A 26199-nucleotide genomic window follows, 5' to 3' on the forward strand; every position below is an offset into this window, starting at 1 on the left:
CCCTGTGCCCTCGCCGTCCGATACGGCGGCGTTGCTGCCATCACTGAAGGAACCCACACCGTCCATGGCCTCGAGCTGCCTGGCGTAATGGGCCCAACGTTTGGTGGAGCGGTCCTTAAGTGTTTTAGCTTTAAAGAGCTTACACGCTCTGTAATTTGCTTCAGGGTGGTCCCTAGGCAGGCACAGATTACAGGTGTTATGCTCATCTACCCAAGGAAACTTACGGTTGCACTTGGGGCAGAATTTAAATGGAGTACTCTCCAAATGTTAATATATGGCAGAGGCGAGTGTATGTAGGAAAATAAACGAGTGCGAGTATGTCCACCCCTCACTCTCCCTACTTGCAGGGAGAGCATGAAAGAATTAATTCAACAGGCCATTAATTAATTCATTAATTAATTCAATCAGGACTTCGGCGGATTTCGCCCCAGCTCTTGGATGGGGGAAATCCGCCAAAAATTTGTGCTATTACCGCCGGCGGTAAGAGCGCAAATTTTCCCCATTGAGCCCAATGGGGAATGGGGCATTCTTGAATGGGCTCAATGGGGAATGGGGAATTACATTACCACCGAACGTGATCTGGCGCTATTAGCGCCAGGGAGTCCGGTGGTAGGGCTAATACCGCTGGTGGTAATACCGCCAGCGTTACCGCCAAAGTCGTGATCAGACCCATAGTCTCTTATTTACAATATTTACAATATGCAGAGGTAAGTATAAACATGTCATATGCAGGGTGGCTAAGTTAGTTAGCAGTACAGAGATGGAACAGGAAACGGTGCTAGTTGTTACTGTTCAGGAGCCACAGTTTAGTGTTGCGTTTGAAGGCGTACGTGGAGGGTTCGGTCCTGAGTGTGGGAGGCACTGTGTTCCATAGTTTGGTTGCTAGTACAGGGAAGCTGCAGACAATTGGCTTGTGAAGATCTCTGCGGTCGAATGGAAGTGCATGGTGCAAATCGATTGGAGAGATAAGTTGGAGCCTGGTTGGAGAGACACTTTTGGGTAAGTGTCAACGGTTTTAGAGAGATTCTTTGGGCTACTGAGAGCCATCCCATGTTGCGTCTGGTGGCTGAGATGTGGTTGTTTCTGGGGATGTTGAGAGCTGCCCTAATGGCGTTGTTTTGGGTGACTTGCAGCTTATTACGGTTCCTTTGGCTGGTGCCCCGGTAGAGTGTGTTGCAGTAGTCGATCTTGGACATTACAAGGGTTCTGGTTAAGATGATGCAGTTAGCCGTGGAGAGAAAGGGGCGGCAAGCAGTAATCAGTTTGCATGTGTAGGCAGAGGCAGATGTGACTGAGTTGGTTTGTCTGGAGAGGGACATAGTTGAGTCAAGGGAGATCCCAAGGGTTTTGGTGTCTTTAGAGACCTTGATGATGTTGCTGTCAATGTTGAAGGACTTGAACGCAGGATCAAGTTTACTGAGGTGGTAGTGCGAGCCGAGGATGAGGATCTCAGTCTTATCATCATTAATACATAGCTTGTGTTGAGCCATCCAGGCTTGTATGACTAGGTAGACGTCATTCAGTGATTTGGTGTCAGCCAAGTAGTCTCCAGTGATGGGGATGAGTATCTGGGTGTCATCGGCATAATTTGTGTATGTGACGCCCAGATAGTCAAGGATATCAAAGAGAGGTTTGGTGAACACGTTGTATAGTGTGGGGGATATGCAGGAGCCCTGAGGCACGCCACAGGGGACAGGTGAGGGTTCAGCGACCGCTGACGATGAGAAGACTCGCATGGATCTATTGTCAAGGAATGATCTGATCCAGGAGGTGGCAGCATCTGAGAAGTTGGCGGTTGATGAGAGGTGTTGAGAGAGGATGCAGTGGTTAACAAGGTCGAAGGCTGCGGATAGGTCTAATAGTAGCAGCAGTGCGAGTTTACCTTTGTCTTTAAGGTCTTCAATTTGTGTTTTCAGATCAATAAGGGCCGTTTCTGTCCTGTGCTTGGGCCTGAAGCCTGATTGCATTATGGCCGAGGAGTTTATTGTATTCGAGGTATTCCTGGATCTGAAGCTAAGCGGCCCGATCAAGGATTTTAAGCAAGAAGGGGACTGTGGTAATGGGCCTGTAATTGGTGAGTGTGCTTGGGTCGAGAGAGGGTTTTTTTTTATTTTAATGATTTTTATTGTTAAAATATTGATTTTGATACAGAAGTCAACAGGTTACATACTTAGAATAAAACAAGAACCACAAAGAAATGACATAGCAACTGATTTTGGTCTTTTGTAATAGTATTTCTATAAGGCTGAGTCATTTGTTAAATTCACTTACGAATATAATATGAACTATATTAGATATAAACCGCATTAATATAACAAGTAGTTTAAAATTAAAGAGGGTTTTTTAAGTAGTAGTATGACCCATGAATCTTTTAGATTGTAGGGGACAATGCCTGTTTTAAAGGATGTGTGGATGAAGGTGGTGATGAAGGGGGCTAGTTCATGTGCCGCATCATTGATGGTTGAGGCGGGACATAAGTCGCCTTGGCAGTCGGTTGGCTTGAATTTGTTGATGATGTTTTCAACTTCAGATGTACTGAGAGCTGTGAAGCTGAAAGGCTTGTGAGTAGAGCCAGGGGGGGTGATGCGAGTGAGAGGGGGTTGGGTATCAGTTCGGAGGCACGATTGTTTGGCGTTGATTTTGGTTTGGAGCGTGGTCATTTTACCCAGTAGGGCATCTTGGATGTTTGTACACCACAAGTTATCTTTGATACATGTATCTGGGGGGTTACAGGAGATTCAAGTTCCTTGAGGATCTTGAAGAGCTCTTTAGTGTTGGATTTGGCTTCCATGATGCAACCATTGTATGTGTCTTTCTTTGCCTGGAAGATGGCCTCTTTGTAGTTAAGGGAGGCAATGGTTAGGTGGTCTTTGTTGGTGTAGGTGGGGTGGCTTTTCCAGCGAGATTCAGATTTGGGTCTCCTCAATTTGATGGGGGCAATAGCACGGACTGGTTGTATGTGTCAACTAGTACTGTGGAATCCGTGCATGTGAGTGCAATGTTGTTTAAGAGTGGGAGGATGAGGGGGAGTAGTTTAGCCTTGGTGATGTCTCTCTTGTTTCTAGTCTGGGTGGCAGGGGCAGGTTCTTGTTTGGGGCAGAGGTCAGTGGTTTTGATGTCGAAGAGGATTGTGTGATGATCTGACCATGCGCAGGGAGTGTTGTTCTTGAGGTTGATGCAGCAGTTGGATTCAGCTAGCCAGTCAAGGTTTCGCCCTTTGGAATGGGTGGGTTCCGTGATGTGATGGGTGAAACCTTGATCGGTTAATGTGTTAGCCAGGTCAAGCGCTGGAGGGTCATTAGGGTCTTGGAATCTGAGATTGAAGTCGCCAAGTAAGATGATTTGTGATTTGGTTTTGGATTTATCGGCTATGATGGACATGATGTCATCTGAGAAGGTGGAAATGGGACCGGGTGGTCGGTATATGAGGTGGAGTGTGGCAGTTTGATTGGGGGAGATGGGGAGTTTGACCGTGAGGAGTTCTGCGGAAGGGATTTGTAGGCTGTTAATGCTTCTGATGGCGATGGAGATTTTATGGATGAATGCGACACCGCAGCCTTTAGTTTGGTTGGTATTGCGGTCGCATCTGAGGAGTGCGCAGGGAGTGATCTGGCATTAATCAAGGCACCTTTGATTAGGGGTGCTTTGGGTGGGTTGTTTGGTGTTGGAGGGTGATAGATGATGTTGCTGCAGGGAGATTGTGTAGATTGAGATTGTGTAGATGAGGGATCTGAGAGGGGTGAGAGAGCCTCTGGGGTGAACGGGTGTGGCGGGGGAATCTTGAACCCAGTCTTGCATTCCTAAAGGTTGCTGAGCAAGTTCGGTTGGGCGTCGGTCTAGTGGCAAAGTGTTCCAGCCAAAGTGCAGGTGAGTTCAAATAGGGATTATGTGGGGGCGTGGGGTGAGTCGGTGTGTTGGCTGGGTGTGCCATGGAGAGCATGGGTGTCATGCAAGGAATGTGTTGGGTGGGGGGGCTGCATATGCTGGTGAGGACAAGGGAGGTGAGTAGAGGAAGTAGCCAGGTGGTATTGTATGGTAGGAGGAGCCTGCACATAATGAGTGGCAGGCTGGGTTTTGGCTGTATTGCTAGGTAGTCGCAGGGTGCAAGTGGCTGGCAGTTGCTAGATTTGGGTTGGGCACAGTGGCTGCAGATGCTAGGTGTAGTCAACACAATGGGCTAAGAATGCAGGTATTGGCAACACAGTGGGCTACACATGCTAGGTATGGTCAACACAGTGGGCTACAAATGCCAAATATGGCTTTAAATGCTAAGTATAGTTAACAATAATGGGCTACACAATAGTATAGGCAACACAGTGGGCTGCAAATGCAGAGTATAGGCTGCTATTAGTGCTGTGTGCAATAGAGTTTCAGTGTTGTTTGGCTCGAAGGGGTTCCACCAAGGGGTGGCGTACACTACCTTTAGTTGGCGCCGCTGGGTGTGGAGCCTTAGTTAGGCAGGGGTTCTGGCAGAAGGCAGGGTAGGCCAAGACAGGCTTGGAAAGGCAACAGCCTTGCTGTTGTGGGCCTTCCTGGAGGTGGGCCAGCTCACGCCTCCGGTCGCGGGTTGGTGGCCAAGAAGGGAGCCTCAGCCAATGGGACGGGAGGCAGTGCAGCTTCAGGATGTGGCTGCAGGTAGGAAACGAGGATCGGCCATCTTGGAGCGGGTCAAGCCACGTGTTGGCTAATGGTGGAATTATGTTTGCGGGCACATTTGCTTGTGCTTTGAATTATATAAGCAGCAGGTACACTGGCATAGAGTGACTGGTGATGGGGCCGATTACCGCGCAATAAGCACTAAGAGTAATCCAGACTGAAGAAATCACTCTGCGGTCGGGGAAGTAGCCAGCAGGCTTACCTCATGCAGCTGGAACAAGAAGGGTGCACAATGCTGCTCCTGCAGTGCCCCGGAGCTCCTGCTCGAACCTGGAGGACCAGTAGCTTTACAGGTACCCTTCTATTCTAGATATACAAAGATGGAAACAGACTGCGGCTCTGCATAGACATGAGAGTGGCGAACACCACAATTGAAAGAGGGAAGCACCAAGGCCTGAAAATAGAGGACATGATTGTGAACCTGAACTGTGCGACGACATTTTCAAAATTAGACCTAAATCACGGGTACCATCAGTTGGAACTACACCCTGACTCCAGGGGGATAACAACGTTCGCCACCCGCAATGGTCTCTTTCGGTAGAAGTGGCTGAACTTATCGGCTGCAGGGATGTTTCAAGAGACCATCAGACACTTACTCCTCCCGTTCAAAATGGCTTTAAACTACTCCAACGGCATCCTTGTATATGGCACCACTCAAGAGGAACACAACTAGGCGCTCAAGGACGTGTGCACCATCCTGCATGATGCAGGGCTCACCCTGAATTAGGATAAATGCAATATCAGGTTCTATGGCCATATTTTCTCAGAGAAAGGGATGCAAGCTGACCCAGAAAAGGTGCACACTATCAACGAACTATAGGCACCCACCCACGTGGCCGAAGTCAGATCCTTTCTTGGAATGGCAGGCTACTGAGCACGATATCTCCAGAGATACGCCATCACCATTGAGCCTCTAAGAAGACTTCTAAGGAAAGATGAACCATTCAGATGGTCAAGGGACTTCCAGGAGGCGTTTGACACAATCAAATTGGAACTGACAAATGCAACACACCTGGCCTACTTCGATCCACAGTGGCACACGGAACTGGTGGTCGACGCCAGCCCGGTTGGTCTGAGGGCCATACTTGCACAACGCAAGAAGCCAGATGCACCTACAAGCTGCATTGTAGCATACGCAAGCAGGTCCCTGTCCACGATGGAGGGTAGATACGCACAGGCGGAGAAAGAGTTTGGCCCCGGCATGGGCCTGCGAATGCTTCCACCACTTTGTGAATCAGGAAGTGATGTACCGCCATGAAGGACCACCAGGCTCTCTCTCCTTTTGATATTTGGCAACCCGAGGACAAAGATGTCACCCAGAATAGAGAGATGGGGCATTCACCTACAAAAATATGATTACATCATCACGCACAGGCCAGGCGATGACAGCAACCGGCCAACCACATCTCGAGCCGGCTCTGATCCTTCTTGTAATGTTAGCCTCCCTCAATTGGGTTCACTACGGCCTTTCACTCAATATCATTCCACAGTCTCAATGTCCTTTTAAACAACTATCCACTTTGGACATCCCTCAGTCGGGTTCACACTTGTCGCCACAATGTTTACCCCCAATTCGCAGGCATCCCTCTGTCAGGTTCACATTTGCCAGTTAACAACTAATCACTGTTTACCTTCAATTCACAGGCATCCCTCTGTCGGGTTCACATTTGCAAGTTAACAACTATTAATTGAATACATCCTTCAGCCGGGTTCACACTTGTCGCCACAATGTTCATAGGAATTTTAACACTATGCAGGATTCACTTCCTTCAGTTTTCCAGCCCCCGGTCGGGCTTTCTCTCAAGTCCCAGTCAGGCTTTCTCTTAGTCCCCAGTCAGGCTTCACACATTCACAGTTCGATCAGCTTTCTCCAATGTGTCAAAGACTTTTGAGTGTACACAGGATTTTGCTCGGCCCTCAGAGGACCACTTCGGCACTTCCCATCGGCCTCTTGGCTCTCGTAGTTTCAACAAAACAACATAACCCAAAAAGGCTTCAGTCAGAGTCCTTCGAATGAGCACCCCTGCGACCCCGGACCACTCTGCTTCAGAACCTTTTACTGTGGTATCTTAAAAGTTCAATTGCACAAGTTCTTTGTTCAACAAGGTTGACGCCTACAACCTTGGGCCCAGCACAGTTCGGTTTACTATCAGTCTTCTCCGACTCAGCGGCTGTGCTGGACTGCTGTAGTTTGTTGCCTCGGGAGTCAAGGACGGTACCAGGGTGGCAAGCGCTTCTTCTTGCTTTGGCTATCAGCACAGGAGGGCCCTGTGTGCAGTTGACACCTGTCATACCACACGGCAGCTGGACTTCCCAGTCTTATGATTTCCCTTTCTGGGGCTTTGCGGGTCTGAGTTGAAAAGGGCAAGGGCAACTCCCTCCTCATCATCCCTCCAGGTCTCGCCGCTTTTCTCCTCCGTTTGAACTGCTGGTTCGGTGTAGCTATATCCTTGTGCGTTCGGCCTTGCTCAAAGTGTGCTCAGCCTTTTATCCCTGTGGGGAAGGGAAAGGGCTGTCAGATGTGCGTAGTTATGGTCCATTGCCCGACTCTGCCTGACCCCTGTGTTGGGACATGTCAGGTAAACGGCTCTGGCGTTGGTCTGTTGTCCGTCACAGTGTAGGAAAGTGTTTGTGTTGGAAAGGGGGGGTTAGAACTTCTGAATATCATACGGGGTAGGATGGGGAAAAAGTGTTATAGGAAAGGGGGTACCGTGTCTCACACATCAGTGTCCCACTTCCAGTCCCTGAGGACCCCCCATTCAGGTGATCCTCCCGCACTGGTACACCCCCAGGAACTGGATCCAATAGCGGTGGCTGTGTCCTGGCCACCTGGATGACTGATCCCCCAGGACTAGTGGGTGAGACACCTTCAGGTTTCTTGCATACCCTCCCCTATGCGAGGTGGATATGCCTCTTCCTTGTCCAGGTTCCCCTTTATGACCTGGAAGGGAACAGGGACGAGAGATGTCCAGGAACTCTCGCATATTGCATTGATTAGTTTTGGCCGGTTTAGGTAGAGGTGAAGTTGTTTTACCAGTCTCTCTACAATAACATGAATATGGTTTCAAGGGCTGTTTTGGGTTTCATAGGCTCAGAGTTTTCCCAGTCCCATATGGGAGAATTCTGAATATAGTAGTTCGCCTGCCAGGATCTCTGGGGTAGAAAATATCCAAAGGGAGTTGGAGATTCCTGTAAAAGAGTAGAGAAGATGGGGTAGTGCCATAACAGAATAACCTCTTTGGGGAGCCTGGGAATTATGGCCGATGATATAACACAGGGTTCACCCCGGATTTTAATGTGTATTGGTATTTTGGGGTAGAATTCATTGTCTCGATCCACACATGCCACTCTAACTAGGGCCGCGTTGTGTAGGTCTTTTGTTCTAACTAAATCGGCAAGTATAGCGGTTGGCTTACTTCCCGAGTCGATCAAGATCCTTACTTACCTGCCATTCACCCAAGCCTTTTCATATGTGAACTTGGTAGGCGTTTGATATAAACAGATGCTAAATGTCTCTAGCTCTTCCTCTGGTTCTTCCCACTCTTCGCCTTTCAAACAGCCTATTTCCATAGGCTCATCTTTTAAATTCTTTGGACAGTGCCTAGCTAAATGTCATGTTTCTCTACAGGAAAAAAAGACCAGAGGAGGTGGTTTGCTGCCTTTTAATTCCTCCCTTCTGCTTTCATCCTTGGCCTTCAGATCAGTTTTCCTGATTTTCACTCCCTCTCGTGGCATCCCTTCCTTCATCCTATGCGATCCCTTTGTTTATCTATTATCTGGGTTTGAAGTCGATGGACGGGCTTATGATCTTTCCGTTCTTCCCATCGATGGGTCAAGTGGAAGTATTGAGCTGCATCTGAGTGGTTTTGTGCAGTCTCAATGGCTATGACAGGTCTATTTAACTTAAGAAAGGATTTGTTTAAAAAAAGGGGTATAGAATTAGTAAATTGTTCTAGGAATATCATCTCTATCAGTTCTTCTAAAGATTCGCTATTAGTCCATAGGACCACTGTGTTTTTGACACATTCACCCAGTGTTAAAGGAGTTTCTCCCAGTTTAACCTAATGGTTCGCAATTTCTGCCAATAAAAATTGCAGGTCTGCCCGACTCTTTTTAACAACTCTTCCTTGATGGATAGAAAGGTGTCTCCCTGTGCAAGGTTAAGTAGTTGATAGGAGGTTTGTAGTTCACCTTTAAACAAGGGACCTAAATAGCATCTTTTAAGGTTGTCTTCCCATCCAAGTTGTTCGGCCAGGCATTACAAGTTTAGAAAAGAAAAACCTAGATCTTATCCTTCAAGATATGGTTGAAGTACACCCTCTGGTAGTAAGGGCCTCGCTTGCAATTCTATTAATCTAGTTACATTTTCTTGGAGTCTATTTTCGGCCTGCATCTGATGGGCTGCCAATTGGGCGATTACATTGGCTAGGTCGGCCATCTCTTCCGGGGCTGTAAGGGTTCCTTCTGTGGTGTCCGAATTAGAAAAGAAACAACTCTCAACTACCTCGGATAAGGTTTCAAAATCCTCTGAGTCTTCTGATTCGGAGTCTGTCGAAGGACTGGACTTAGTAAATTAATCTTTGACCCTGATGGTCCTGCGACAGATGATGATCGGGTACCATGGGAAAAAAAAGGCTTAAGAGGGAGTGGAATTCAGAGCACTTGGTCTGATGAAAGAAAAGACTGGCCGAACCTTTAGACTTATTCGGTCCCATGGTTATATGTTGTAATGGGAGAGAGGAACGGTGTCTAGCAACACTAGAGTTTTAAAGAAGAGATCCTGTTGACCAGGTGGGACAAGCAGTTGAGAGGAGAACACCTCTTTCAGTGTGGATACGCAGTCAGAGTCTAGGAAATCAACTATTTTATTTTCCCCTTCTGGTGGTACAACAATTATTAGCATGGGTTTCAATTTTTATCAGTTGAATCACATCCCACTTCTACTTCTGACACCATATGTAACTAACTCATGGTGGTAACAGTAAAGACAGACACAAGTGATCACAGTTCAAGGGTGTTTATTAAACTGTATAAAGGGTGAGAAAAACGCCTAATCTAAACCTAAATCTAAGATGGGAGCAAGCTACGACCATCAAACAAAAATATGGCAGTCCTAGTGGATAAAAAGGGCCTATACTAAAAACAACTATTGCCAATCCTTACAGCTAAGTTACAAAGTGGTTTGGGATAATGTTCACAAGAAAAAAAAGAAGTTCACCAAATGATATGTCAGGCTGGGGTCTGCCTTCTCCACATTTTTAGCACAGCACATTCCTGGACCTCGTCAGTACAAGGTTACAATTCCTTTCAATGATGCCAGGAACTTCTGGGGCAATTTATCTTTCCTCCATAGTCTCTTGCCTTTGATGGCCTCCTGTACCATAAAGAATAAACAAAGGTTTACAAATCTTTCAGGTTGAGCGATTGCTCTTCGCCCCTTCTGGTCCCCCTCTGCCAGGCTCTGATCCTTCTTGTAATGTTAGCCTCCCTCAATCAAGTTCACTACGGCCTTTCACTCAAAACGTATCATTCAACAGTCTCAATGTCCTTTTAAACAACTATCCAGTGTGGCCGTCCTTCAGCCGGGTTCACACTTGTCATCACAATGTTCATGGGTATTTCCCCGTTTACCTTCAATTCGCAGGCATCCCTCTTTCGGGTTCTGTCATGTTTAGGAAGGCTAGACGTGCTGCCTGTACATGTGCACCTGTCCCTGCCCTTAATAAACCCCTTCTACTCCCACGTACTAAACGATGCTCCAAGTATGTGCTGCCTGCCTTCAAACGGGGTCAGCCCATTAAGAAAGTTCGGCAGTTGTGTATTCCCAGGAAGTGGAGGTTGCCATGGAAACTTGGAACTCAGGTGCTAGGAAGTAGAAGCCGGCGTCCTGGACGTCGACGTTCGGCTCACTTGACTACTCCTTTTTAGTTCTGCTTCTTCTGAGCTTTGTTGCTTCTGAATATGCAGACATTTTCTCGTACCTGAAGTTACGTGTACTTTGCTTTCTCGTCGTTATTTGGTATATCCAGTGCTTTTCTTGACTTGTAATTACTTACCCTCTTTGACCCGGATTGCTATACCGACTTTGTCTCTGCTTCCTCCTTGAATTCTACGGACTCATTGGTTTCCAAGACTCGGATTGCCTTCCTGGCCTGCTCTCGTCTACCCCCCGGGTTTTATCTGCTGCCCGTCAAGTTTTCTAATCGGATTACTCCCACAACCTTGCTTCTGTCTTGCTCCTGGATTTTCGGCATTGAACGCGGAACTGTTTTCTAGGGATTGCTTTGCCTAGTGTCTTCCTACTTCGTGCAAAATTTACTGCGGTCACACACTTGGACTAGAGACTTCCTTCGGTGTGTGCTTAGGCGTCCTCGTTCCGTCGGGACAGTTGTGGGACTTATTAGTCGTCCGCGTTCCTACAGGAATAGTTTGCATTAATTGGAACTTTGTTCTTCGAACTTTGTCTCACCTTTTGGATCATTAAGACTCAAAGAACTCTGGTGGTAAGATATAATCCTCTGTCACCAGGATGGTGCTAGCTAACTACCAAACCCCATCGACAACTCTCATGAATAACGGCCATAAAACGGACCTGGTAAAGGTCAGGAGAGGCACGAGACAGGGGTGCCCCCTCTCCCCTTTAATATTCGCAATGGCAATGGAACGGTGTGCTGCGCTGTTCAGATTAGAGGCCAACATCAAGGGAGTGACCCTAGGTTCTGAAACTCACAAAATCACATTATATGCGGATGACATTATTCTCTACATGAGAGATCCAGGTAGCACAATGCCCAGTGCTATGGCTCGGCTAGAGGAATTTAGGCAGGTCTCTGGGTTCTCTGTACATTTCCCCAAATCAAAAGCAATGAACATTACTGCGAAGAGGGTAACAATAGAAAGGCTAGAGCAATCATACCCATTGACCTGGGTGAAAGACTCTCTCAACTACCTGGGAATACGACTCACCACGGAACCAAGCAAACTATTCCAGGCGAACATCACTCCCTTATGGAAGCAACTACAAGACAACATGCTCAAATGGGAATCCCAGGAATTATCGTGGTTTGCCCGCATCACGGCAGTTAAAATGACCACTCTCCCACGTCTTCTCTATGTGGTAAGCTCAATTCCGGTGCCCATCCCGCCAATCAAGATCAAAGAACTGCAAAACGCAATTCTTAAATTCATATGGCAAGGGAAAAAGCCTAGGATCCAGAAGGGTATCCTAATGCGACCCCCACTCCTGGGAGGCCTGGGAGTACCAGACGTGGACAGATACATATTAGCAGCACGCCTAGCTCCTATGCTGCGATGGGCCAAGGTCGAACATCACAAAGGATGGTGCAGAATAGAACAATCAGTCACGACGATCCCGCTGATCTCACTCCTGAGTCTGAAAGCTGAACACAGAGGAAGTCATGGTCCTCTCTTGCAATCCACAAAGGGGTCACTACAGAGCTGGGATATAGCCAGGAAACAGAAACATATCCCACAAGGCCTGGGCCCATGCTCACCTATACTACATAACCCGGATTTCACCCCCCGGGCCTTCAGGGCAAAGACTGGGAGGGATTGAACGGAGCGGAGACCCTGACCTTGGCAGCGATGTACAGAGATGGCTCCCCACTGCAATTCACAGACTGTCAGCAGAAGTTTGGCATAGGGGAAAGGGAGCGATACAGATATGTGCAAGTAAGACATTGGATAACCCATCCGTTAATGAAAAGAGCAGGCACACGATCACCATCCGGCCTAGAACTAACCTTCCAAGAAGGCCAGACCCAAAAAGGGATTACCAGACTCTATAAACTCCTTTCAAATTCCCAAACGACAGATCGCCTCCCATATCAACTGAACTGGGAAAGTGACCTGCAAGAATCCCTAACGGAAGAATGGTGCAAAATATGGTCACGTGCGCATGGGACCTCCAGATGCACCACGATTAAAGAATCTGCCTATAAAATGTGTCTTAGGTGGTATATGCCCCCGCACCGTTTGCATAAGATCAACAAGACCTATTTGCCATACTGCTGGAGAAATTGTGGAGAAAGAGGTGACTTAATTCACATGTGGTGGACATGCCCCAAGGCAGTGGTTTATTGGAAGGAGATTCTGAGCCACATTAAAGATATCACAGGTGTCGAACTCACGATGTCCCCGAAAACTATCCTATTAGGTGTCCCGATAGATGGCAAATATGCAATGTCAGGGGCGATGGCCACCCTTATCACTCACTTGCTATCGGCGGCTAGGATGACCTTCGCGCAAAACGGGAAAAAAGAGGAGGGCCCCATAGTGGCATGGTGGTGGGTCAAGATCTGGGGAGTGATGGCCATGGAGAAAATTTGCGCCCTCACTTCTGGAAAATACCAAAATTCCTGATGACCTGGACTTCATTCCATGAGTGCGTCCGCGACAGAGAAGCTCACTTCTTTAAACCCTGTCTTCTCAGGAGTATACATGACATATAAATGCCATCAACGCAAAAAGAGGAATGAACTCAGGACTAATACTAACTGGAGCCTTCACATATGTAGATCTCTGTACTGTTTTATATTATTCTGAAGTGTTAGTTAAAGCAGGGAGGGGGGCGGGAAAGGGAGGGGGGGACCAAGGGGAAAAGAGGTTTGGGAATCGCAAAATGAAAATGAGAACACTCAAAGGCTGAGAGCCCTTGTTCATTGTTGGATAACTCCAGAAAAAGAGGGAGGTTGAATAGGAACGTTAATTTACTGTTTCTGAACTAGTTGATATACTTGTATGCCTTTGATCCAAAAATAAAGTGTTTAAAAAAGATATAATCCTCTGTTTCCTCCTGCCTCTTTTCTTACCATATTTCTTACTGAACTATTGTATGTTTCATTTCAGACCCAGTTAAGCATTGATGTGCTAGTATTGAAATTTAGACCCAAATTGAAGTCCTGCATAAATTAGTACAGGTTAGTGGGGATATTGTTTTTTGTTAACTCTAGAATACGTATTGCTATTGTTCACATTAACATTACGTTTTTCCTTTGTAGCCATGGTGTCTCGGGGTATCCAGTCTTTCAATTAATTGATCCTTCTGCATGTTTTTTTTTACATTCAGAAGGTTACATTAGTGGGAAAAATTCTTCTTCTTCACGACGGGGTCAAGTTTTGAAAGAAGTATTCTGACAGGTTCACATTTGCCAGTTAACAACTATTCATTGTGGACATCCCTCAGAAGGGTTCACACTTGTCACCGCAATGTTCATAGGTATTTTAACACTATGCAGGATTCACTTCCCTTGGTTTTCCAGCCCCCAGTCAGGCATTCTTTCAAGCCCCAGTCAGGCTTCACACATTCACAGTTCGATCAGCTTTCTCCAATGTGTCAAAGACTTTCGAGTGTACGAGGCGTTTTGCTCAAATCTCGTAGGACCACTTTGACACTTCCCACCGGCCTCTACTACAGCCTCTTGGCTCTTGTAGTTTCAACAAAACAACATAACACACAAAGGCTTCAGTCAGAGTCCTTCGAATGAGCGCCCCCGCGACGCCAGACCACTCAGCTTCAGAACCTTTTACTTGGGTATCTTTAAAGTTCAATTATACAAGTTCTTTGTTCAACAGGGTTGCCGCCTACAACCTTGGGCCAAGAACAGTTTGGTTTACTATCAGTCTTCTCCTTCTCAACGGCTGTGCTGAACTGTTGGTGTTTGTCTCAGGGGTCAAGGATGGCACCACGCAGCAAGCGCTTCTTCCTGCTTTGGCTCTGAGCACAGGAGGGCCCTGTGTACCGTTGACACCTGTTACACCAGATGCCAGCTGGACTTCCCGGTCTTACGATTTCCCTTTCGGAGGATTCACAGGTCTGAGTTGAAAAGGGCAAGGGCATATCCGTCCTCGTTGTCCCTCCACGTCTCGCCACCTTTCTCCTCCATTTGAACTGCCGGTTCGGTGTAGCTGAATCCTTGTGCGTTCGGCCTTGCTCAAAGTGTGTGCTCGTGCTCCGCCTTTTATCCCTGTGGGAAGGGAAAGGGTTGTCAGGTGTGTGTAGTTATGGTCAATTGCCTGTCTCTGCCTGGTCCTTGTGTTGGGACATGTCAGGTAAACGGCTCTGGTGTTGGTCCGTTGTCTGTCACAGTGTAGGGAAGTGTTTGTGTTGGAAAAGGGGGCACGGGGAGAACTTCTGAATATCCTACAGGGTAGGAGGGGGAAAGGTATAATAAGGAAGGGGCTACCGGTCTCACCCTTTTGGTGTCCCACTTGCACTCCCGAGGGACGCCCATCCAGGTGATCCTCCCGCACAGGTCCACTGTCATGCGCCTGCGTCCAGGACACTGGCGCTTATGGAATCAGTGGTGGTTAGGCTGCCATTGACTAGTCCTGTCACGCTCTTCCCACTTTTCAGTGCGACAGTCTAGTCCTTTTGCAAATGGCTGCTGCAGGGAGGTTCTTAGCATCAACGCTCCCTGCAGACGGCGCGTTGCAACCGCTATTGGCAGTTTCTCTGTTGCGGCTACATGCTCGTGAGCTTTCATCTTTGTGGTTCCTCTCACGGCATGGCTGTCCTTTGTTTCTTTGCCGGCTTCGTTCCTGCTCCTCGCTCCTTGGCGGGTGCTCGTATCCGCAGCCCTCGCTTTCTCTCTCTCTTCTTCCCCCAGCTACCGGAGGGCTGCCTTCTAGCCTCTCTGGTGTTTCTTTTTCCGCTTCTGTCTAGTTGCTGTGTCCCACTCCGGTTTCCATTCGGAGCCTGTCCTTCGCTCCTTTGTACTCTGCTTTTTCGTTTCTACTGTTTGTCTTTCACCGCGCTTGTTTATCCTTGCTCTCCCTCCGTTCTCACTAGGCAGCTTCCCTCTCCGCCCTGCTGTGTCTTTGATACTCCGATTCTTCCGTGGATTTACTGCTGTCATTGCAGAGAGGTCTCCATCGGATCTTGTGCTGTTTTGCCTCATTCAACACCATTCCACATCTATCAATTTGGCTTTGCTGGCGCTTCGACAAGGACATTACTTTTTCCGGATCATTACATCCCGTGGGGTTTTTTGTGCCGCCAAGACTTTTTCCCCATTTAACAGCCTCTCTCGGGAGGAGGGCCGCAGGGCTGCAGCTCACAGGCAGTCACTGTGGCTTCCTCTCGGGAAAGGACCAATCTACAAAAAAAAGAAAAGGACTACCTCTTAAGACGCCGTCTGACCAAGAGCAGCTCCGACTCCAGTGAATCAGGTGAGGAGGGAGTGGAAAGACCTGGGTGTGGAGAGGACATAAAGGGATCTGTCATCCACCCCCAGGAACGGGATCCAATAGCGATGGCTGTGTTCTGCCCACCTGGATGACAGATCCCCATGGACTTTCGGGTGAGACACCTTCAGGTTTCAGGGAGATAGTGGGCAAGTGGGGGGAAACACTAGGACAGGGGGGGGTGACACAGGAGGAGGGGCACACAGCAAACAGAACAATGAGCGAAACTCAGATTCAATATATAGACACGCTAGTTGCCAACAACCTAGAAGTAAAGAATGGACACAGCAGGAATGCCGGCAATACAATGTAACCAGACAACCTAGGAGAAACAAAAAAAACGCCAAAAACAAAACAATCGAGCAGAGAACCTAGAAGAAAGGAATGAACAGCAAGGGTGCATGTAATACAATGTAAGCAAAGAACCAGGAGAAACAGAAATGTCAAAAACAGAACAATCGACAAGGGAACCTAGAAAAAAGAATGAACAGCATGAATGCAGGCAGTACGATGTAAGCAAGGAACCATGAAAGTAAAACTCAAGAGGCAGAACAGACTACCAAGGGAACCTTTAGGAAAAAGAATGCAGAAGCCGTGGAGAACAAAACACAGAAGTACACAATAGGTAAGGGGAAGGGGTTAGCAAAGAGGGTGAGGAGGGGGCCCGCAGGGGATGCAGAAGGTGTGCAGCTGAGTGGGGAAAGGCCTACCGTTGAAAGGGAGCACACGCAGTCTAGGAATACGAGGGAACACATGCAGCCTAAGGTCGCAAGTGAGCGAGCGTAATCTGGATTGCAAGGGGACGCACGCGGATTAAAATGGGAGGGAGCACACGCAGCCTAAAATGCGAGTTTAGCGCATGCGATCAGGGGTTAGTTTGCTTGTTAGGTAGGGAACTTCCCTCATAGCGGTAGGGATAGACAGGCATTTTTCTTATTATTTACATAAATACCCTTGGAACATGTTGTGTCTTAGTCGGACTCCTCTTTCTGGTTCATCACAATATCCATGACTAGCATGACTGGTATGGCTTCTGACCATATTCAGGCACCATCCTTAACCCGGCCCGGAGAACAAAAAATAAGCCCACCCCCTTCACTGCATTGAGCGGGAGAGCCCATCCGCATTGCTGGAATGGAAGATAGGCCTGCCGAGCAACAAGTGAGATCCCTCCCTCTGGGAGGAGTAGACTGGAGAGTCAGGCCTGCAACCAGCATGATACTTCTACCTGCAGGGGAGGCCACGGAATGCTTGGCAATCCACCTGCAGCACAGAACCGAGAGATCCAGCACAGGAGGCCCAGTAGAGGGAGCTGGAGCTACGTAACAGCATCTAGACATGGAGCAGTCACCAATACCCCACTAGGAGCCTGTGGGAAGAAAGCATTAGCTCCAGCAGAGGCGAAGGAAGCCGATCGAATGTGACAGCGCAACCTCTCCAAAACATCAGACCGGAGGGCAGCCTGAAAGAAAAAGACATGTGGTTGCTCACAGAAGTCAGGAGGCGAGGTCAAGACAGACACCAAGGCAGGGTGAGAACCGAACAACCCCAGGCCGGGGTGAGAACTAGACAACCCCAAGATGGGGTGAGAACCCATTGATTGCAATGAACAGTGAGAACCAATCAACCCCAAAGAGGGGTGAGAACCAATTGACCCCAAGATGTGGTGGGGAACAAATACCCCGAAGACGGGGTTGGAATCGAACAAACCCCAAGGCGGGGTGAGAATCAAACAACCCCAAGATGGGGAGAAAACAAACTGACCGAAGGTGGGGTAAGTTTAATTCAACCTCGAGGCTGGTCAAAGAGAGAGAGCAATCAGGCTGGGGTGTGAAACCTAAGACCCCAGGGAGGGCTAACCAACAGGAAGAGTGCAGGGGAGATTAACATAATCATTACAAAGTGAGCCTAGGGGACTAGCTGGAACAGGATTTACAAATCCCAGCAATCCCAAGGGTATCAGATGCCCAGGACTGGTACAAAGTGTCTGACAAACCCAAAGACAGAGAGAAAGAGGAAAGTAAAGACACTAACTTAAAATGAATTCACAATCGAAAACAGGAAAGGTGAGATGGACAGTCTGGTGCCTGTTTACTTGAACTGAGCAATGGGGTTAGGGATACCCTCTTGAGAAATAGATATAATACTGGGTCAGAAACCAACCACCACTCAACCATTGCGCAATAGGCCCTAGCTTTGTTAATGTTAATTTATGTTCTGTTTTAGTGGTAGGGGCAGGAATCAGAATAGATTAGGTTTTCTGGACAACAGACAGAGGTTATGATGTAGGGTATCCTGACAAGCACCCGTTAGACTTCTTTATTTTGTTCAGGATAGGACTAGGACTCATAGGGACCGATAGTTTGTTTAAATAAAGAGACACATTATCCAAAATGCCCCCTTGTCCGTCTCCTGATTCAAACTTATCACAGTGCCCAGAGAAAGAAAACTTAGGTAAGGGTAAAATGCTAATATATTCTTTAAAAAAGTGAATTATCCTTTTGAGAATGTCAGGATAAAAACACTGCACTTACTGGCTGCCCACACCCACAAAGTAGGAAGTGAAATTAGCCACGTGTCACATTTAGATATAATTGTGATGACTCGCCTTGCCTCACATTTAGATAGGATTGTGACGATTGGCCACCTAGAAGAACTTTGAGAGCACCCAAAGTACTTACCACTCCTCTCCTGCTCCCCTTCTACACACCTCCCTGTAATATACAGGCCCATCGGCTACCCAAACTGCACAGAAACACAAACCCAACATAACTAACACTTGCATACAACAACCACCCCAAGTACTGGACCGTTCCCCTACAGACACAACAAGCCAGTGCAGACAATCATAACCTTAATACCAGCCAATTTACACATCAAACACCCCCCCGCCAACATAACAGAGATTCCCTTAAATAAACATCCCAGGCATTTGGCCTCATGCTTACTGATACAACAAGCCAGTTCACGCAGTCAATCCATCTGCAACCCAGCACACACAGACACCAGTTTCTCCTGGTTCCGGACCTCTCCTATCCCTCTACCCTCACAATCCAAACCCATCCTCTTTCTTGCAGAGCCATGCAAGCGCTGGAGACTGCACCTGGTTGGTAGTGGTGCATGGTATAAATCAACATAACATAATGTAATCTGCACACAAAAACACACTACATTAAAGGACATCACAAGAGCAGTCAAAGCATTAACAGAATGAAAGGTGCATCATTTTAGAATCAGAGGGTTATCAAGTACTTGGCTGTGAAATTAAGTTGAATATATTTTTTTACTGAAATCTCACCATAACAACACAGTTATACAAGCAATACGCAAGTCGAATGAAGCAGTGCAATGTCAAGATTTCTTTTTAACAATGGAACAAAGCTCCCCCAAGAAAGAAAGAGAGAAAACTAATAAGAAAAAAAAACAGAACAAAAAATTAAATTACAAATGAGACAGCACAGTTCAATGTCCTGAGCAAGATGCGGCCTCCTCGCTATATATGAGGCACAATATAACATGTTTAGAAACATAGCAATATTTACGGGTGCGTCCCCAAACCCCTCACTCCAAAGACATGGCTTTCAGAAATAACAGCCTAAAATACACATGTTGCCTCTCCCGAACAAAGTGAACAAAGGCGGTCCAGGTGCAAGCACATTTTGGCATTCTATTAGACAATAAAGCAGAAACATTTTCCATTGCAATAAATTCCACACCTTGACCCACCAATTTGCCAGGCACATCCTCTCAGGATCTTCCAAAATCTGGCTTGATTTATTCTTGCTGCCATTAGGAGGTTGGTTACCAATTCAGCTATAGGCCCAGTCAAAGGCTAGACCACCTCTTCTAGGACGTCAGCCTGGATCAAAGTCAATGGGCACATCAGTAGGAGTCTGCCTGGGATGTTCTGAATTTTCGAACTGATCCCCTTCCCAGTACGCTTGCATGTTCAGGCAGGACCCCCACATGTGAGCCGAGGTACCTACTTGACCACAACCATGCCAGCATTGATCTGAGTATTCTGGCTGAATCTTATGAAGCCTCAGGTAATCATGTACTAGCAAAAACAAAGTTTCAAAGCAGCCTCTTTGACTTGAGTGCATCGGAAGCTCTTATGTGTTCTGGGCCAGATATGCTGCCATGACTACCCTGAGATGTCCCTACCTAGCTCTTCTTCTCATTTCCTCATGTACTGGAGTTTCTCATTGGGGGGGGCATGCTCTAACAAGTGATAGAGTAAGGACATTTTCTTTGAATCTTGCCCATCTCTTACAAGTAGTTCTAGACCCACCAGGGAACAGGTTCCCGCTAATTTCACCCCACAATGTGTGATTCACTGGCAAATTTGAGATTAGCGAAAACAGGCAGAATTTGTCGTTACACTCAGTAAATGAAAGGGTGATCCCATCATTGTACAGTTCTCCCAGTCTCAAGGGGCCTATCGCTTCCCAATCCTTAAACACCCTTGTATTCAATCCTTGTGTGAAATCCGGGTTCTGAAAAACCGGGGCTAAAGGTTCCAATTCCGCGTTGACCACAGTCTTTGTCCGAGTGTAAAACTGTGGTTTCTGTGGTGGGTAGGAGGCCGGAGCATAGTGCCTGGCTGGCCCTGTTGGAGAAGACTGGAAGGTGGGAAAGCAGTAAGCGGGAGCTGTCTTGTTCTATCAGGACCCATTTTGGGATGTTCTCTTCAGAGACCCAGTCCAGCATCAGGGCCAACTGGGAGGCGCGGAAATACTGCTGTATGGACAGGAAGTTAAGGCCTCCTATACCTTTGCATGGTGTTTTCATGTTAAACAGCCCCACACTGCCACTTAAAACACACAAGATGTATATGTAAAATGTGTGCCCTGGAATGTTCCACTTGCCTTACCATGTTAGAGTGTGCCTTTCTGGGCATCTCCTTGCTGCAATAGAGATGGAGGAATTTATTCATCTGTGATGAAGCCAGCCGATCGCGAATTTCCAGGTCCTGAACAACAAAAATCTGTCGGGATACTGGTTGCTCCGTCATGCTCAATTCAGATTCAAACTTCGTCTCTGGAAAAACTTCATGCTGGAATTTTACCTACCAACAAAGATTTAAAAAAACAGGGCTAACAATAAAGTAAGCACTGTTACTAACAAAGCATGCTTCCCTTATGTTATTAAAAGAAGAATATATATAGTTACATTCAACAAGCACCAGAATGACTACAATATTGTTAGTAAAAGTACCCTGCATGCATCCTCAGATCCATCACTTTATTGACATTGTACAAGAAAGACAACGACCTATAGCCACAGATAAGAATCCAGACACATACATGTACACAGATCTACAATGGCAAGGACACCAAAACATGAATAAACAACAAACGTCCAAATGACACCTTCACAGACAGAGTGACCAACGCCACACAGACAACAGCACTGTACTCTGGTAGTTCGAGAATGGGAAACCTAGATAGAGCCAATGTAACATGGACACAAGATATTGGAAACAGGATGATGGGATTAAGGCACTGTTACCTTTGCACTTTGATACTGGCACACACTTCGATACTGGTACATAGATAACGAGTCACAGACACAAGGGGTACAGCACCTGGAACTATATGGGAATAGTTTCTTACCTGTAACTCCATTTCTCCAGCATTGGTATCTTTCATGGATTCACATGCTTAGAATATTCCCCGTCGTCAGACTGGGACCCCTCGGTACACATATATAGCCTTTTTCTATAGGAAAACTTCGAACACTTTTGTGTCCTATCTACGTCCTTTTGGGGCCCGCATACGCATGCCCCGTAGGACGTCGCGGTATAAAAGCCCCGCCCCCGCGGCTCCCTTCAGATTTCGGCCCCTCCAAAGTAGGAAGGGTTTAACCTATCAAGCATATACATTGCATCCTGGGGAGGCTGGCGGGCGCATGTGAATCCATGAAAGATACCAATGCTGGAGAAATGGAGTTACAGGTAAGAAACTATTCCCTTCTCCAGCATTGGATCTTTCATGGATTCACATGCTTAGAATAGATTGTATAGCAGTAAACTGGAAGACGGTGGTGAGAATGCAATACAACATACATCCACAAAAAATACATAATGCATAGGTACACAAGGAATTAGTTTACCCATATACCTGTACCTCCATAAAGCATACGGTTACCAACAGGTAGAAAAAACTCTCCACACTGCAGAGCTTACCTTATTGAAACAGATGGCGCAGGACTGCTCTTCCCATCTGCACCTCGTCCGCATGCTGCCTCGCAAGGCAGTAATGGCGGGTAAACGTGTGGGGCACCGACCATGCCGCAGCCTGGCATATGTCCGTTAGCCGGAATTCCTGCCCATAATGCTGCTAAAGAGGACATTGATCTTGTAGAATGGGCTCTAGGATGCCCTTGCAGCGGCCTTCCGGCCTTGGAGTGACAAAACACAATCGTCAACGAGACCCACCGAGCCAGTCCTTGCTTAGAAATTGCATTTCCTCTCGTCGACGGACCATACGCGATGAACAGTTGTCTAGTAGACCTGAGTTCTTGTGTACGATGTAGGTAAAATTTTAGGGCCCTCTTAACGTCCAAGGTATGAAGAGCTTTTTCCACTGCCGATGATGGGGTCGTGAAAAAAGTAGGGAGGACAATGGACAAGTGTTTGTGATACACTGTAGGAACTTTCGGAACGAAAATAGGATTAGTTGCCAGAACCACCTTGTCTTTAAAGAATCTTAGGTATGGAGGGTCTACGACCAACGCTTGCAGTTCCGAGATTCTCCTAGCTGACATGATAGCTATTAAGAACGCCAACTTCCACGATACGAATTTCATGGCCGAGGTGGCCATAGGCTCGAAGGGTGGTTTCATTAAGCTTGCCAGCACTACGTTGAGACTCCATGTTGGTGGAAAACGTTTTATTGGGGGAAAAGTTTGAAATAAACCCCTCATGAAGTGTTTCACTAACCTGTCGCTGAATAAAGGAGACGACTGTCTCTTCCTCGTGAACCTAGAGATGGCCGCCAGGTGCACCTTTATCGATGTGAAAGATAAACCCCCCTCTGCCAAGTGAAGCAGATAAGGCAGAACTTGCTCCGGAGTCACCCTGCTCCTCGACACCACTCACAGAACCTTCGCCACTTATAGGTGTAAGATTTGTTGGTAGAAGGGGCCCGAGCCGCTTGCAGAATTTTTTGGCAATCCTCCGAAACGTCTAAGGTACCAAATTCCGAAAAGTCAGGAGCCAGGCTGTGAGGTTGAGACTGTCCGGATCGTGATGCCACACCGTACCTTTGTCCCGGGACAGTAGGTTCGGGACCCTCGGAAACGCTATTGGTTGTTCCAGCGACCAGTGAAGCAGGTCGGAAAACCACGGTTGCCTCGGCCAGTACGGTGCCACTAGAATTACCCGCCAACTGTACCTGTGTATCCACTGCACCGTCCTCCGTATGAGGGGGAACGGAGGAAAAGTGTAAAGGAACTTGTCCGTCCATGGGAAGGAGAACACCTCCCCCATGGAACCCTCCTGAGGCCATCTGCTTGCGAATTGCTCACATTTCTTGTTTTCCTTCGTTGCGAAGACATCCAGTGGGGGGTGACCCCATTTCTCGAAAACTTTTGTCAGCTGAACTGTGTCCATTTCCCATTCGTGTATCTGGGCCATCCTTCTGCTGAGGGCATCCGCCTGCGAGTTCCTCACTCCCGGGAGATGGTGAGCCACGATGGATATCTCGTGCTTTAATGCCCAATGCCACACTTTCTGGGCCTCTATGGAAAGGGTCCTGGATCGCGTCCCCCCCTTGTTTTCTCACATAAAACATGGCCGTCGTATTGTCTGTCAGCACTCGTACTCTCGATCCCTTGATGTGTGGCAGGAACGCCTTCAAGGCCCATCGCACTGCTCTGAGCTCTAACACGTTGATGTGTAGGAGTGACTCCGTTTGAGACCAACGACCTTGCGTTTGAAGAGTGCCCATGTGAGCTCCGCAGCCGGTTAAAGACGCATCCGTGTCTATGGTTAGCTGGAACTCCGACTCCTGTAGGGGTACACCACTGTTCAGGTTGTGGGAACTCTGCCACCACTGAAGAGTCCGAAGCAGTTTGTCGTCGTCGATAATTATCTTGTCTGACCACGATCCTTGGGCCTGTGTCCACCGGTCCGCCAGGAACTCCTGAACTGGCCCCATGAATAGGCGACAGTTGGCCACCAGATGGATGCAGGATGCCATGGCCCCTAGGACCGAAACGTATTTTCTCACTGAAAGCTTGGAGTTTCGCCGTAGTCGACCCGCCAGTTGATTGAGTTTCTGTCGAGGGAAGGCTTCACAAGCCCCGACTGGGTTTTGAACTGTGCCCCCAGGAACACCAACGTTCTCGATGGCATCAACGAGGATTTTTCGAAGTTTATGGCGAATCCCAGCTGTTGTAGAAGCTGCATGGTGGCTTGCAAACTTGTGTTGGTCGACGCTGGGGAGGATCCCCTTACCAGCCAGTCGTCGAGATATGGGTATACATGGTGGCCCTGCCTTCTTAGCCAGGCCGCTACTGGGGCCAGGCATTTCGTGAACGTTCTGGGGGAGGTTTTGAGCCCAAAGGGAAGAACCGTGAACTGGTAGTGAGTCCGCCCTATCACAAACCTCAGGAACTTCCTGTGCTTCCGATACATTGGAATATGGAAGTACGCGTCCTGCAAATCCAGGGACGCCAGAAAATCCCCTTCTTGAACGGCTCGGATCACTTCCTGGAGCGTGAGCATTTTGAATTTTAGGCTCTTTAAGGACTTGTTGAGATCGCGTAAGTCTAGAATGGGACGCCATTTTCCGTTTGGCTTTTTCACGACGAAGTATCTTGAGTAAACCCCTTGACCTTTCTGTGATGCTGGAACTAATTCTATCGCACCTTTTGCTAACATGAGTGTTACCTCCTGTTGCAGTACCCTCAGATGGGATTGAGCGACGAACGCAGGTGTAATGTGCGGAGGGCTGCGCTTGCATTGTAGAGAATGTCCGTTCCTTATTGTGTCCAGCACCCATTGATATGTCGTTATTCGTTCCCATTCGTCGACATAGGCTGATACTCTTCCTCCCAGAACGGTGTGTTGCTCGTCATTGCTGAACTTTGTTTTGCTTCTCTCTCGACGACGACGGATAGGATGGTCTCTTCCTGGAGGTCTTGAAGTTCCGGCGTCGGTTTGCTGCTTGAGAAGAATGCCTGTATCCCTGGGAGGGGTACGCCGACCAACTGAAGGATCTGTCTCCTGATGCAGAGAATCTGGAATTACCTGAAGCCCCTCTAAAGGGACGAAAAGACTTGTAGCTTCGGCCACTCTGGAGGGCACCCAATGAACGTGCCGTGTCAGAGCCCTCTTTCATTCCCTTCAGGGCCTCATCTACTTTCTCTCCGAATAGAAGATCTCCCTCAAAGGGCATATCTAATACTTTATATTGTACCTCCGGTCTGAAGTAGGTACACTTAAGCCATGACTGTCGTCGTAACACGACCACATTATTGACTTGCTTAAAGCCCGATTCAGCGAGGTCCACCGCAATGTTTATTGCGTGATTGGAGACTTCCTCACCCTCTCGGACGAGTAACATCGCCGCCTTCCTATGCTCTTCCGGAAGATGATCCAGCAACAGAGCCAGCCTGTGCCACATTTCTCTGTCGTATCTGGCTACAATAGCCAGAGAGTTTGCAGCCTTTACTGTAGTTGCTCCCACAGATAGCACTTTTTTGCCAAAGGCATCCTGACGTCTTGCCTCGTTTTCAGGTGGAGTCGTGCACTTGTGCTGGGCCTTAGCTTTCCTCGCCGCTGCCGCCGACACCACCGATTCAGGCGTTGGTTTGGAGGATAAGCACTTGGGGGTAGACTCTGGAGCCTTACATTTTTTCTCAAGGCGACCTTTTACCGCCGGTTCCGAAAAGGGGTGACGCATTGTCTGCAAACCCTCCTTCCACACATGATCTAGGATGGGTATTGAAAACACTGACCTCCTTCTCTTACCCATGTGGTCGAAAAGAAAACAGTCCTTTTTCTGTTCCTCCTGGGACAAACCAAATTCCTTACACGCCTTCTCCATCATAGAATGGAATGATGCAATATCATTCGGGGAGGACGGCTGAGCCGGGCTCCTTGGGGTTTCTAATTCCACCTCTGACTCCCAGGCTGGATCCCTGGAGGGGGATGAGGAGATATCCGACATGGCTCCTCTGTCAGACTCCGAATCTGGCAGCTCACCTTCCTCTTGGGGTGCCGGTGGTGCTGAGACTGGCGTGCGTAAGTGAGTCGGTGGACGGGACGGGCCCGGCTCGTCGACGGGTGACTGTGGCAGGTTTACCTGAGGTAGCCTCTGGTCCAACGAC

At 47.9% G+C, this 26199-nt stretch overlaps 1 protein-coding gene across 6 annotated transcripts in view; it reads right to left on the minus strand.

Moving 5' to 3' along the window:
- The window catches only part of ATG2B (autophagy related 2B), a 5509925-nt gene that overhangs the window by 1019980 nt on the left and 4463746 nt on the right, over window positions 1–26199 (minus strand). For all 6 annotated transcript variants that reach the window (XM_069637692.1, XM_069637689.1, XM_069637687.1 and 3 more), the window contains one exon: window positions 20735–20929. In XM_069637692.1, coding sequence (XP_069493793.1) covers window positions 20735–20929 — 195 coding nt within the window. The remainder of the gene's footprint in view (window positions 1–20734; window positions 20930–26199) is intronic.

Source organism: Ambystoma mexicanum, chromosome 14, assembly GCF_040938575.1.
Source record: "Ambystoma mexicanum isolate Mex_15411 chromosome 14, UKY_AmexF1_1, whole genome shotgun sequence".
NCBI lineage: Eukaryota > Metazoa > Chordata > Amphibia > Caudata > Ambystomatidae > Ambystoma > Ambystoma mexicanum.